The 14516-nt window shown below is 44.8% G+C and overlaps 1 protein-coding gene across 1 annotated transcript in view; it reads right to left on the reverse strand.

Moving 5' to 3' along the window:
- LOC126471275 (Down syndrome cell adhesion molecule-like protein Dscam2) overlaps positions 1–14216 on the reverse strand; it is a 231816-nt gene extending 217600 nt beyond the window's left edge. The window contains exons 1-2 of the mRNA XM_050099393.1: positions 14179–14216; positions 13710–13861 (exon numbers count right to left, since the gene is read on the reverse strand). Coding sequence (XP_049955350.1) covers positions 13710–13861; positions 14179–14216 — 190 coding nt within the window. The remainder of the gene's footprint in view (positions 1–13709; positions 13862–14178) is intronic.
- Positions 14217–14516: the final 300 nt, after the last annotated feature.

Consider the following 14516-nt stretch of genomic DNA (forward strand, 5'->3'; position numbering starts at 1 on the left):
AGGTCCCGAGTTCGAGTCTCGGTCGGGCACACAGTTTTAATCTGCCAGGAAGTTTCATATCAGCGCACACTCCGCTGCAGAGTGAAAATCTCATTCTGGAAACATCCCCCAGGCTGTGGCTAAGCCATGTCTCCGCAATATCCTTTCTTTCAGGAGTGCTAGTTCTGCAAGGTTCGCAGGAGAGCTTCTGTAAAGTTTGGAAGGTAGGAGACGAGGTACTGGCAGAAGTAAAGCTGTGAGTACCGGCCGTGAGTCGTGCTTCGGTAGCTCAGTTGGTAGAGCACTTGCCCGCGAAAGGCAAAGGTCCCGAGTTCGAGTCTCGGTCGGGCACACAGTTTTAATCTGCCAGGAAGTTTCATATCAGCGCACACTCCGCTGCAGAGTGAAAATCTCATTCTGGAAACATCCCCCAGGCTGTGGCTAAGCCATGTCTCCGCAATATCCTTTCTTTCAGGAGTGCTAGTTCTGCAAGGTTCGCAGGAGAGCTTCTGTAAAGTTTGGAAGGTAGGAGACGAGGTACTGGCAGAAGTAAAGCTGTGAGTACCGGCCGTGAGTCGTGCTTCGGTAGCTCAGTTGGTAGAGCACTTGCCCGCGAAAGGCAAAGGTCCCGAGTTCGAGTCTCGGTCGGGCACACAGTTTTAATCTGCCAGGAAGTTTCATATCAGCGCACACTCCGCTGCAGAGTGAAAATCTCATTCTGGAAACATCCCCCAGGCTGTGGCTAAGCCATGTCTCCGCAATATCCTTTCTTTCAGGAGTGCTAGTTCTGCAAGGTTCGCAGGAGAGCTTCTGTAAAGTTTGGAAGGTAGGAGACGAGGTACTGGCAGAAGTAAAGCTGTGAGTACCGGCCGTGAGTCGTGCTTCGGTAGCTCAGTTGGTAGAGCACTTGCCCGCGAAAGGCAAAGGTCCCGAGTTCGAGTCTCGGTCGGGCACACAGTTTTAATCTGCCAGGAAGTTTCATATCAGCGCACACTCCGCTGCAGAGTGAAAATCTCATTCTGGAAACATCCCCCAGGCTGTGGCTAAGCCATGTCTCCGCAATATCCTTTCTTTCAGGAGTGCTAGTTCTGCAAGGTTCGCAGGAGAGCTTCTGTAAAGTTTGGAAGGTAGGAGACGAGGTACTGGCAGAAGTAAAGCTGTGAGTACCGGCCGTGAGTCGTGCTTCGGTAGCTCAGTTGGTAGAGCACTTGCCCGCGAAAGGCAAAGGTCCCGAGTTCGAGTCTCGGTCGGGCACACAGTTTTAATCTGCCAGGAAGTTTCATATCAGCGCACACTCCGCTGCAGAGTGAAAATCTCATTCTGGAAACATCCCCCAGGCTGTAGCTAAGCCATGTCTCCGCAATATCCTTTCTTTCAGGAGTGCTAGTTCTGCAAGGTTCGCAGGAGAGCTTCTGTAAAGTTTGGAAGGTAGGAGACGAGGTACTGGCAGAAGTAAAGCTGTGAGTACTGGCCGTGAGTCGTGCTTCGGTAGCTCAGTTGGTAGAGCACTTGCCCGCGAAAGGCAAAGGTCCCGAGTTCGAGTCTCGGTCGGGCACACAGTTTTAATCTGCCAGGAAGTTTCATATCAGCGCACACTCCGCTGCAGAGTGAAAATCTCATTCTGGAAACATCCCCCAGGCTGTGGCTAAGCCATGTCTCCGCAATATCCTTTCTTTCAGGAGTGCTAGTTCTGCAAGGTTCGCAGGAGAGCTTCTGTAAAGTTAGGAAGGTAGGAGACGAGGTACTGGCAGAAGTAAAGCTGTGAGTACCGGCCGTGAGTCGTGCTTCGGTAGCTCAGTTGGTAGAGCACTTGCCCGCGAAAGGCAAAGGTCCCGAGTTCGAGTCTCAGTCGGGCACACAGTTTTAATCTGCCAGGAAGTTTCATATCAGCGCACACTCCGCTGCAGAGTGAAAATCTCATTCTGGAAACATCCCCCAGGCTGTGGCTAAGCCATGTCTCCGCAATATCCTTTCTTTCAGGAGTGCTAGTTCTGCAAGGTTCGCAGGAGAGCTTCTGTAAAGTTTGGAAGGTAGGAGACGAGGTACTGGCAGAAGTAAAGCTGTGAGTACCGGCCGTGAGTCGTGCTTCGGTAGCTCAGTTGGTAGAGCACTTGCCCGCGAAAGGCAAAGGTCCCGAGTTCGAGTCTCGGTCGGGCACACAGTTTTAATCTGCCAGGAAGTTTCATATCAGCGCACACTCCGCTGCAGAGTGAAAATCTCATTCTACAGTTTTAGGTAGTCTATTCCATATCACGTGGTTCACACACTCATTTGGATTTTGAGTCCGGCCATGAAGGCATTTCTTTAGTAGACTAATATCTGCGAAGTCTCGGAATATTGGTTTTATTTCATCCATTATGTCAGGTGGCAGGTGATGAGGGTGATTGTATTGTTTCTTAGTTACCTTGCCTCTGTTGTACTTGCACCAACTATCGTCTCCTTTTGGACATAGCCCATGTTGAGGATTCTCATTGTTTGAAGCTGTATGAAAAAACAGAGCCCAGACTGCTTTTCCCATTAATTCTGCATCTGTTGTATTCTGTCTTATTGCTAGACCATAGCACTTCTGAATATGATCTATTGTAGCATCTGTCAGTCTATTTTTCCCATCTAAAGTTTTTCCATCGCTCAATTTCTTGCCTTTCATGCTATCCTTGAGCCGTCGAAGTCTTGATCCCATCCTTTTCTGAACATGGCCAACACACTCCTGTTTGGAAATTTTCACATCGTTACCATAGGGTCTCAGTCCCTCAATTTCTTTGAAAGCCTTTGAGTCACCATCTCCAAGATAATTTATGTATCTAACGTTGTACCATTTTACTGACTGTTGATGCATCTTTCATGTTTTCCTGTGCCACATCTTCTACAACAGAGCCTACTGCAATTATGTGTTTGTTAAATTTTGAAGGTGGAGGAGGGAGGTTCATCACACCACACAACATGACACATGCAGCCCTGCCCTTTCCTATACACCATAATCCATAAACCAGTCTAATGTTTATATCATATAGTTTACCTGTATCTGCAGTAACATGTGAGGAATTGAAGAAAGTAACACTGTGTTTGCAATAACTGCACATCAACTCTAATTCACAAGCAAGTCCTACATGTAAGTTTGTTTTCAATGAAACACCACATTTTCCACATTGTTTGCAGCATACATTGTTCTCCAAAACGTCTGATAATAAAGAGACGTTAATTACCTCATATTTTGTAGTCCCAGCATTTAGTTTCTTGTATTCTTCTTCAATTCCAGCTAGTTTTCTTCTTGAAGCACTTTCTGGTGTAGTGGCAACAGCATCACTCAATGTATCACTACCAGTGTTGAGGTTAGTCGCTACTGGGACATCAGATACTGATGAAGATGAATCAGACGAATTTTTAGTACACTTTACTTTCTTGCGCCAATGTACACGCTTTCTAAATACCTTCAGACTAGGTCTTGGCATGTTGAAGGAAAGAAAACTCAATGACTTCTCCACATACGACTTTCACAACAATGATATGGATGTACTCACAAAGGAAACAATACAAATGGTGCAGAATCTATTGTCAACTGTCTAGCAGTGTAGCCAACAGAAAAGCTAACTCTCTTGTGCTCAGTTATATCTCTGGCAAGGCTGTCTATATCAGGTATATTTCGCGTCTCATATACAAGGTGCGGAACATCGTGTGTCGAAATTATTTTGAAAAATTATTTAAAATAGTTCTATTCACGTCATCCAAATATTTTATACATGGTATTAAACGGGAGAGTCTAAATTTTTCGAAAATGCATTTACCCAAAAATCGATTTTTTCATCGAAAAACTCATTCCGTATACCCTCAAAGCCTTTTAAAGCAGTTCATAGAAGAAATGTCCCCGCAAACGCAAGGGTCTGTTTCAAAGGTGCTAGCAGCCACCGATAGTATAGAGGGGATATTTGCGAATTTATACATCAATTTAAGTACAGAAATACCAAAAAACTTACTGCTTTAAGTTAAATACGAAATTTAATTACCGATTTAAAAACCGGGCTAGACACTCAGTCCTCTCGAAAGCAGCCCTATTAGATCCAGGCTTTAAGAGGCTTGCTTTTAAAGACGAATCTGCTTTCAACTACACCAAAATTTCATTAAAAACTGCATTAGAAAAAATATTCATTGAACGTCACCACTTGAAATAGAGTTGACTTTGAGATAGTATCGCCCATTCCTTTTGATGAAGAGGACTCAGACTGGGAAGAAAAAAAATGGCTCTGAGCACTATGGGACTTAACATCTATGGTCATCAGTCCCCTAGAACTTAGAACTACTTAAACCTAACTAACCTAAAGACATCACACAACACCCAGCCATCACGAGGCAGAGAAAATCCCTGATCCCACCGGGAATCGAACCCGGGCGTGGGAAGCGAGAACGCTACCGCACGACCACGAGATGCGGGCAGACTGGGAATAATCTCATTTGAAGGTAACGTCTGTCTCTGTGACATCACCTGTTACCAGCATAATATCGATGAGGCAGTATATGGAAGAAAAGTTATCAAATAAGTACGAGTGTCCTTTACACTCCTTACACTGAACTGCATGCTAAGAAGGAAAACAAATTCTGCCATGGCTACTTCAGTGATGACAGAAAGGGCATTGTAAAAAAATCATGTCAGACATTGTCACATAGGCGAAGTTTCCTGAATCCGAAATGCTTCGAAATATTTTTATTTTTAAACCTCAACCAAAGGTTTCTGTAAGAAACAATTCTGACACTATGTACATTTTCTGATTGACTGTTGTTATATAGATTACATATGTTGATTATTGAAAAATGACTTCCCACTGAAGTAACAGTCGTGGACACGCAGTTCGCCATACCGAGATTGATGTGTATTGCTTTGACTGACTTCTTCCAAGGTTCCAAAGTCTGAGTTAAAGTATAATGAAATTTTTTTTATATAAGGTCATAATTTGGATCCTACTTTGAAATGAAGCAGAGAATTTTTTTTTTAGTTTATTTAGTTGACTGAAGAATTGAGAACATTTTTTACATTTCCCCTTAACAGCTACTTAAAATATATATGTAGTAGCTTACCTTTGTAAAAATTTGTCTTTAACTTCCACATTAAATAATTTACAACTTACTGTTTTTCGTTATTACTATTATCAAACCCGGTAAACGTATTCAAGTATAAAAAATACACCAAAATACCAAGATGTAAGCGTATGAAAACGACTGGACTCCATAAAAGTTTTACGATACCGTCGATGACGAAAGCAACGAGTAAAACGATACGTTTGTAGCGAATACTGTTAGTTTTAGTAACAAATACATAGGGATACATTTGTTCGTTACTTTCACAGTTCCACGAAACCAAGTACGTAGGGCATCCATTCGTAAGTTTACTATACCTGCTTCCGATAACAAATCTGACACGAACAAATTTTTGATAGAAGATTTATGGTTTCTACATAGTCTACGAGGTGATTAAAAAAAACAGATTTTTTAAAGAATTTTGATTTTTTCGTGTGTATTAATGTCATTCCCTTCAATATAGTCCTCATTATATATTATACACATGTGCCATCGTTTTTTCTAATCCCTGAAACGCTTTTGTATCTCGATCTCCATGATAGTTTTTAGGTCTTCCTGCGATACGTTTTTAATATGTGAAACGACGGCCCTTAACGTTTTCTTTATTTTTGGGCAAGTACAGCATTGAAGTGGTGTTTCTTATTGTGCAGCAAGAACTATGTCATTATCGAAGAACACAGTGAGCGTAATGTTCACGATTCACCGCAATTGTCGAGCTATTCCTCTGGGACGATTGATTCTTATAGTTTCGAAGTCATATCCGTCAATTCAAGTTTCATTACCTGATATATGACACGTTTCAGAAGTTCTGCATCGTTGTTTACATGGCATGAGCGAATTGATATAGCAATATCATCAGAAACTTCTGTGATTGTGACTCGGCAATTCTTCTTAATCATTTTTTTCCCTTTTCTCCAGTTCCACGGTTGATGATATGCAGGGGCGGCCAGGTCGCTCCTTCTCGATATCTTCAAAATCTTCTCAGCCTTCCGCAAAGCTTATGTAGCACTCGATAACTCTTGTTTTACTCATAGCTGACTCACCAGAAGCAATATTTAAAACTTCTAAAACTTTGCTGCACTTTATTCCGTTTCTACAGGGTGAAAAGTATTTAAACTGACAAACTCTGGGAGGTTGTAGGGGACTACAAAACAAATATTTTTCCCTAATGTCATTTTTTCCTATGAGGATTATTTAAACCGGTGGAGGCCGTATTACGCTCTTTAGTTGTTAGAGGCCGTATTACGATCTTCAGTTGTAGGCAACTGCTGTCCACCAGTGTAGTAGTGCATTGTCTCTGTTTACTAATGGAGCGATACACTTGGAGTGAGTACACTGATATGGTTGGTGCGTACTACGTAGCGCCTCACAACGGACAAGTTTCACAGCGGGTTTATCAACAACCATATCCTAATCGCCGCACCCGCATCATACGACCTTTGCTGCTGTGTACCTGGTCATTTAGCAGATTACCTGGACAGGGATGCCGTCGCACGGTAAGAACGCTGCAATTTGAGGAAGCTGTCTTGCAGCATGTGGAGCGGGATCCTTCAATCAGCACTCGTACAATTGCACGTAACATGGGGACCAATCAGACGAATGTAAGAACAGTCCTTCGAGAGCAATTGTTACGTCCATTTCACTTACAGCGTGTCCACAACCTGGAACCAGTTGATTATCCACCCAGAGCACAGTTTTCGCAGTGATACCTGAAACAGTGTGAAATGCATCCTACATTTCCATCCTCTGTTGCTTACCGATGAAACAAGGTTCGGGCATGATGGTGTCTTCAACATGCACAATTCACATGTCTGGAGTGAGTATAACCCACATGCCACAGTTACTAGCGCTCATCAAGTGCGAGTCTTCCTTAATGCGTGGGTCGGTGTTGTTGGGGACTGTTTAATTGGGCCGTATCTGCTACCTAGGCCATTAAATGGCAGGCACTATTACAATTTTCTCGCCAGAGCATTGACAGAATTGCTGGAAGACGTCCCGCTCCCTACAAGACAACGCATGTGGTTCCAACATGACAGGGCGCCGGCACATTTCAGTCGTCGTATGGGTCGATTCCTGGACCGACGGTTCCCAGAAACGTGGATTGGTAGAAGTGGTCCTGTACCATGGCCTGGTCGATCCCCAGATATGTCTCCTCTGGACTTTTTTGCGTGTGGAGAGATGCGCAACCTTGTTTACGCAACTTCTATTGCATCAGAAGAGGATCTGGTCGCCCGGATAGTAGCAGCAGCAGGAACAATTCAGGATACTCCTGGGGTTTTTGCCCGTGTCAGACAGAACACGATCCGACGGTGTAACCTTTGTTTACGTGTCAATGGAGGCATTTTTGAAAATCTACTGTAATTGAAACCGGGTTGTGTTAATGTGTTGTCTCTTCGTCATAAAAAGAATGGAAGAGTGTTTGTTGGTTTAATTAATTTGCCGCCAGGCAAATCTTCCTCTACTGGTTTAAATACTCCTCATAGGAAAAAATGACATTAGGGAAAAATATTTGCTTTGATGTCCCCTATAACCTCCCAGAGTTTGTCGGTTTAAATACTTTTCACCCTGTATAGCAAAATTTTTCCCCCATCCCCACAAACCATGAACCTTGCCGACCTGAAGAGGTGCGCGTGCTTCCGTTTTCTGACATGTTCTACATCCTGGAGGACCTCCTCACTACGGATCAATTGGAATGAAAGTAAATCTAATCTAATCTAATCTATCACTATGGTTACATGCGACACAAATTCAGAAAGGCGAAAACCGAATTTCAGATACCGTTTTCCGCTGTCGCGTTTACATGTTAAGGTTTGAAACGGATTTTGTAGCCCAGTTAAATATGGCGTTTGGAAAACAGCTGCAATTTCTGATTTAGTCAGTACAATCACCGTTTCTCTTCACTTAAATATTACAATCGAAAATCGACTGTAGAAGTGGAAAACCGGCAGCTAGGTACGGATTTCCAGGGTCGATTTTGGAGTGTTTACGTGACCAACCAGAAACAGTATTGTGAAATCGGTTTACGAAATCCAGTTTTGGATGCCTCATGTAAACATAGTGGATGTTTGCATGCTCTCGCAAAACCAGATTACACAAACCGATTTACTAATAGCGCTTCTCGTTAGTCATGTAAGCACTTCAAAATCGATTCTCCAAATCCGTTTCCAGCTGCCGATTTCCCACTTCCAAATCGATCTTCGCTCCCATGTAAACGCACAACCGTTTTTGAAACATGGAAATTTTTGGAAATTTGTGGTAAGGTCTTATGGGACAGAGGAGGAGGTGGAGATTAGTGTTTAACGTCCCGTCGACAACGAGGTCATTAGAGACGGAGCGCAAGCTCGGGTGAGGGAAGGATGGTGAAGGAAATCGGCCGTGCCCTTTCAAAGGAACCATCCCGGCATTTGCCTGAAGCGATTTAGGGAAATCACAGAAAACCTAAATCAGGATGGCCGGAGACTAGATTGAACCGTCGTCCTCCCGAATGCGAGTGCAGTGTGCTAACCACTGCGCCACCGCGCTCGGTCTTATGGGACCACACTGCTGATGTCAGCGGTCTCCAAGCATACACACTAGTTAATCTAAATTTAACTTACGCTAAGGACGACACACACGTCCATGCCCGAGGGAGGACTCGAACCTCCCGGCCGGAGCGGCCGAGCGGTTCTAGGCGCTACAGTCTGGAACCGCGCGACCGCTACGGTCGCAGGTTCGAATCCTGCCTCGGGGATTGATGTGTGTGATGTCCTTAGGTTAGTTAGGTTTAAGTAGTTCTAAGTTCTAGGGGATTGATGACCCCAGAAGTTAAGTTCCATAGTGCTCAGAGCCATTTGAACCATTTTTTCGGACCTCCGACCGGGGGAGCAGCGCGGACCGTGACAAGACGCCTCATACCGCGCGGCTATCCCGTGCGGATTTTGAAACCTGCTTGGGCTGTCAGACTACGTCTTGTTTTTAAAACATTCGACTAATATGGACGAAGTGACATATTGTGCAATGAAGCAAAAGGAGAAACATTAGACTGAGCATGCAGCTGTCTACCTCTAATATATAAGTGAAGAGATGTTGCGGCGGTTCTCTCTAAATCAGAAACTGGAACATCTGTTTTCCAGACGCCATATTTAACTGGGCTTGCAAATCCGCTTCAGATCTTAATATGTAAACACGACAGCGAAAAACGGTTTCCGAAATTTGGTTTTCGTCTTTCGAAAGATGTGACTAATGTAAACGTAGTGACAAGTTTATGTTGGACAGTTGTCGTTGGAGGTGTGGTGAGTAGAGATGGACAAACTCGTTCATTCTTGGGAACTAGTTCACTAGTGATCGCTCTTTTTTGGGAACCGTTCATTTTTACTCGTTCACCGTTCATTTGTGCATGGTATATGGTTCTTATGAAAAATTGAAAATTAGTAGCATAGGTGACTGAAGATCGAACGCTCCAAGAGGGGGCACTTGCCTCACCCCTGGAGTACAGAGTTTTTATTCATTACAGAATTCTCACACACTTGTAGAAGTAATTTTCGTGATTCTACAAAACCTCTCGTTTAGCCAACTGAAGCGTTATGTGGCTAATCGCAGTGAAATACGAGTAATATAAGGTGCCGCACGAAAAACCGGCCCCTAGTACATACTGCTCACCAATTAAGCACGATTTGTTGACCGTTGTGGCTGAGCGGTTCTAGGCGCTACAGTCTGGAACCGCGCCACCGCTACGGTCGCAGGTTCGAATCCCACCTGGGGCATGGATGTGTGTGATGTCCTTAGGTTTAAGTTTAAGTAGTTCTAAGTCTAGGCGACTGATGACCTCAGATGTTAAGTCCCATAGCGCTCAGAGCCATTTGAACCATTTGAATTTGGATATGGCGCTGCGGTCGGCAAGGCCTATATAAGACAAAAAGTGCCTGACGCAGTTGTTAGATAGGTAGATGCTGCTACTATGGCAAGTTATCAAGACTTAAGTGAGTTTTAACGTGGTGCTATAGTCGGCGCACGAGCGAGGTAGCGATGATCTGGGGATTTTCTCGTATGATCATTTCACGAGTGTACAGTGAATATCAGGAATCTGGAGAAACATCAAATCTCCGACATCGCTGCGGCCGGAAAAAAAAAATCCTGCAAGAACGGGACCAACGACGACTGAAGGGAATCGTTGAACGTGACAGAAGTGCAACCCTTCCGCAAATTTCTGCAGATTTCAGTGATGGGCCATCAACAAGTGTCAGCTTGCGAACCATTCAACGAAACATCATCGATATGGGCTTCCGGAGCCGAAGGCCCGTTTCAAATTGTATCGAGCGGATGGACGTGTACGGGTATAGAGACAACTTCGTGAATGCAGGGGGCTCTTCAAGCTCGAGGAGGCTCTGTGGTGGTGTGGGGCGTCTGTAGTTGGAGTGTTATGGGACCCCTGAAACGTCTAGATACGACTCTGACAGATAATACACTACTGGCCATTAAAATTGCTACACCACGAAGATGACGTGCTACCGACGCGAAATTTAACCGACAGGAAGAAAATTCTATGATATGCAAATGATTAGCTTTTCAGAGCATTCACACAAGGTTGGCGCCGGTGGCGATACCTACAACGTGCTGACATGAGGAACGTTTCCAACCGATTTCTCATACACAAACAGCAGTTGACCGGCCTTGCCTGATGAAACGTTGTGATGCCTCGTTTAAGAGGAGAAATGCGTACCATCACGCTTACGACTTTGATAAAGGTCGATTTGTAGCCTGTAGCGATTTCGGTTTATCGTATCGCGACATTGCTACTCGAGTTGGTCGAGATCCAATGACTGTTAGCAGAATATGGAATCGGTGGGTTCAGGAGGGTAATACGGAACGCCGTGCTGGATCCCAACGGTCTCGTATCACTAGCAGTCGAGATGAAAGGCATCTTATCCGCATGGCTGTAACGGATCGTGCAGCCACGTCTCGATCCCTGAGTCAACAGATGGGGACGTTTGCAAGACAACAACCATCTGCACGAACAGTTCGACGACGTTTGCAGCAGCATGGACTACCAGCTCGGAGACCGTGGCTGCGGTTACCCTTGACGCTGCATCACAGACAGGAGCGCCTTCGATGGTGTACTCAACGACGAACCTGGGTGCACGAATGGCAAAACGTCATTTTATCGGATGAATCCGTTCTGTTTACAGCATCATGATGGTCGCATCCGTGTCTGGCGACATCGCGGTGAAAGCACATTGGAAGCGTGTATTCGTCATCGCCACTCTGGCGTATCACCCGGCGTAATGGTATGGGGTGCCATTGGTTACACGTCTCGGTCACCTCTTGTTCCCACTGACGGCACTTCGAACAGTGGACGTTACATTCAGATGTGTTACGACCCGTGGCTCTACCCTTCATTCGATCCCTGCGAAACCCTACATTTCAGCAGAATAATGCACGACCGCATGTTGCAGGTCCTGTTCGGGCCTTTCTGGATACAGAAAATGTTCGACTGCTGCCCTGGCCAGCACATTCTACAGATCTCTCACCAACTTAAAACGTCTGGTCAATGGTGGCCGAGCTACTGACTCGTCACAATACGCTAGTCACTACTCTTGATGAACTGTGGTATCGTGTTGAAGCTGCATGAGCAGCTGTACCTGTACACGCCATCCAAGCTCTGTTTGACTCAATGCCCAGGCGTGTCAAGGACGTTATTAAGACCAGAGGTGGTTGTTCTGGGTACTAATTTCTCAGGATCTATGCACCCAAGCTGCGTGAAATGTAATCACATGTCAGTTCCAGTATAATATATTTGTCCAATGAATACCCGTTTATCATCTGCATTTCTTCTTAGTGTAGCAATTTTAATGTCCAGTAGTGTACGTACGTAAGCATACTGTTTGTGTTCAAATGTGTGTGAAATCTTATGGGACTTAACTGCTAACATCATCAGTCCGTAAGCTTACACACTACTTAACCTAAATTACCCTAAGGACAAACACACACACCCATGCCCGAGGGAGGACTCGAACCTCCGCCGGGACCAGCCGCACAGTCCAATGACTGCAGCATCCTGTTTGATCATCTGCATCCATTCATGTCCATTGTGCATTCCAGAGGACTTGAAAAATTCCCGCAGGACAATGTGACACCCCACACGCCCAGAATTGCTACAGAGTGGCTCCAGCAACACTCTTCTGAGATTAAACACTTCCGTTGGCCACCAAACTCCCCAGACATGAACATTATTGAGCAGATCTGGGATGCCTTGGAACGTGCTTTCAGAAAAGATCTCCACCCCTTGTACTCGTACGGGTCTATGTACAGCTGTGCAGTATTCATGGTGTGAATTTCCTCCAGCACTACTTCAGACATTAGTCGAGTCCATGCCACGTCGTGTTGCGGCGCTTCTGTGTGCAGGCACGTGTACCAGTTTCTTCGGCTGTTTAGTGTATGAAAACAGGAGTGCGTAACACAGTTGCTGCAACACAACTAACTGAACTGAGATTATTCTCCTGACCCTAACTTCTGAAAGGAACGTCAACAATACACCGCAGTCTTGTTTCCAGAGAACCAATAAATAATTAATAGGCCTATCATTATTTTATGCAGGACTGCGCAGGAGCACACACCGCCAGTGCGTCAATGACAGTATTATACTATGCTATGCTATGATAGGAACCAGCAATTTACGAGGGACCTTCAATAAGTAAAGCAACTCATATTTTCTGAAAGCAGGTTGGTTTTATTTAGGATTCCTGTACACCATATTATTCCCCACTCTTTTGGCTACAAAACCCTATTTTTCAACATAACTTCCGTTCAATGCGACGGCCGTGCGCCACATTACTGAGAAGGCCCGTATGCCCGCATGGTACCACTCAACTAGTCGACGTCAGAGCCAACGTCTTGCAGCATCAACAACGTCTCCATCATCCACCTACTCCTTCCCACGCAGTGCATCGTGTAGGGGCCAAACGGACAGAAGTCGGAAGGTACGTGATCCGGGCATACACGTTTCAGTACCCTAACTGGTGTATGAGTGTGTCTGAGTCAGCACTATCAACATTGACGTCCAGTTGAGTAGTGTTTGTGATCCGTCAATGACCTCGATTGAGTGTCCGCACATTCCAACTCGGGAGATCTGACAGGTTTGTGCGACCTTGCTGCAATGATGACAGAAGGCCCGCTCAACGACTCACCATGCTTTTGTTCAGTGTCTGGTCTCCGTAGACATTCTACAACCGCCTATGAATATCAGCGATGTTCTGGCTTTCCACAAAAGAAACTCAATGACAATTCTCTGCTTGGAACGCATCTCCGTTGGAGACGCCATTTTCAAGCCTACGTATAGTGCTGTCACCAATCGGAACTTCATGAAACTATAGGGGTTGAAGCGGGAATAACCAACGAGGTTCTACAACAAATTCCACAGTTTGTAATGGAAATTTTCTAAGAAAAAAATGTGTTGCATTACTTATTAACGCCCCAACGTTTTAGTTCTCTACCAGAAAATTAAATCAGCACGTGGCAGCATCTCAATAAAGAGCAGAAAATGCCAAATAAATTTTAATTTCCGCTCAAGAAAGAAATTAAAAAGAATAAAATAAAGGAACACTGCAGCGTTCTTCTAGCGTCAAACGTTATACATTTTAATTGGTAACGAAACACGTCTTTCAGTACAATGGTTTTCTTTGACTTACCATAAACTCTCATGTCGGCAGAATGGGTCACTTCGCCCACTCTGTTGCTCGCTGTGCAACTGTATATGCCTCCGTCTTCCACAGCCACGTTGCTTATGTTCACGTGGCTGATAACGTCGCCATGTAACGTCACGTACTGTCCAATGACGAACCTTCAACAAAGACAAAACAGAATTAGTATGTAACCAAATACAGCAAGAAAACTGCATCGTTTATAGTTTCATCATTACTATCTCTCTTTCTCTCTCTCTCTCTCTCTCTCTCTCTCTCTTGATATGGGAAATTCCATGAAATTATGGGGCCAAGAATTTGAAACACACAGTTACTCAGAATGTAGAGTCCCCTAGTGGGGTATGCAGGGCCACTGAAATTCGGTGTCCAGTCAGTATATTGGGCAGGAGATCTGATCCGAGATGTGAGATATTGAGCGAGTGGGGTGCATCCGGCAAGTAGCAACGAAGTCTGCCACCTAGATACATGAAATATCCCCAGTTCTTTGCAAAGCATGACTAATGTGACTAATACTGCCTTCCTTGTAGATGGAAACGCAACTCACGAGCTCAATTAAGGTCTCTATTAAGGTCTGGGACGCAGATTTCTGAATCCATTGTCCGACTGAGATCTGGAGACCTGCCTTGAACAAATCATGTGTTCTCTATGCGGAGAAAGCTGCTACTAGGTTAAAAGAGTATGACTGGTGAGAAGATGTGGTTTTTTTCTCTTTGATTTAGAGCAAGTTCACTATACACTCAGCCGCGCGGGGTAGCCGCGTGGTTTAAGGCGCCTTGTCACGGACAGCGCGACTCT

This window comes from Schistocerca serialis, chromosome 3, assembly GCF_023864345.2.
Source record: "Schistocerca serialis cubense isolate TAMUIC-IGC-003099 chromosome 3, iqSchSeri2.2, whole genome shotgun sequence".
NCBI classification, from domain to species: Eukaryota; Metazoa; Arthropoda; class Insecta; order Orthoptera; family Acrididae; genus Schistocerca; species Schistocerca serialis.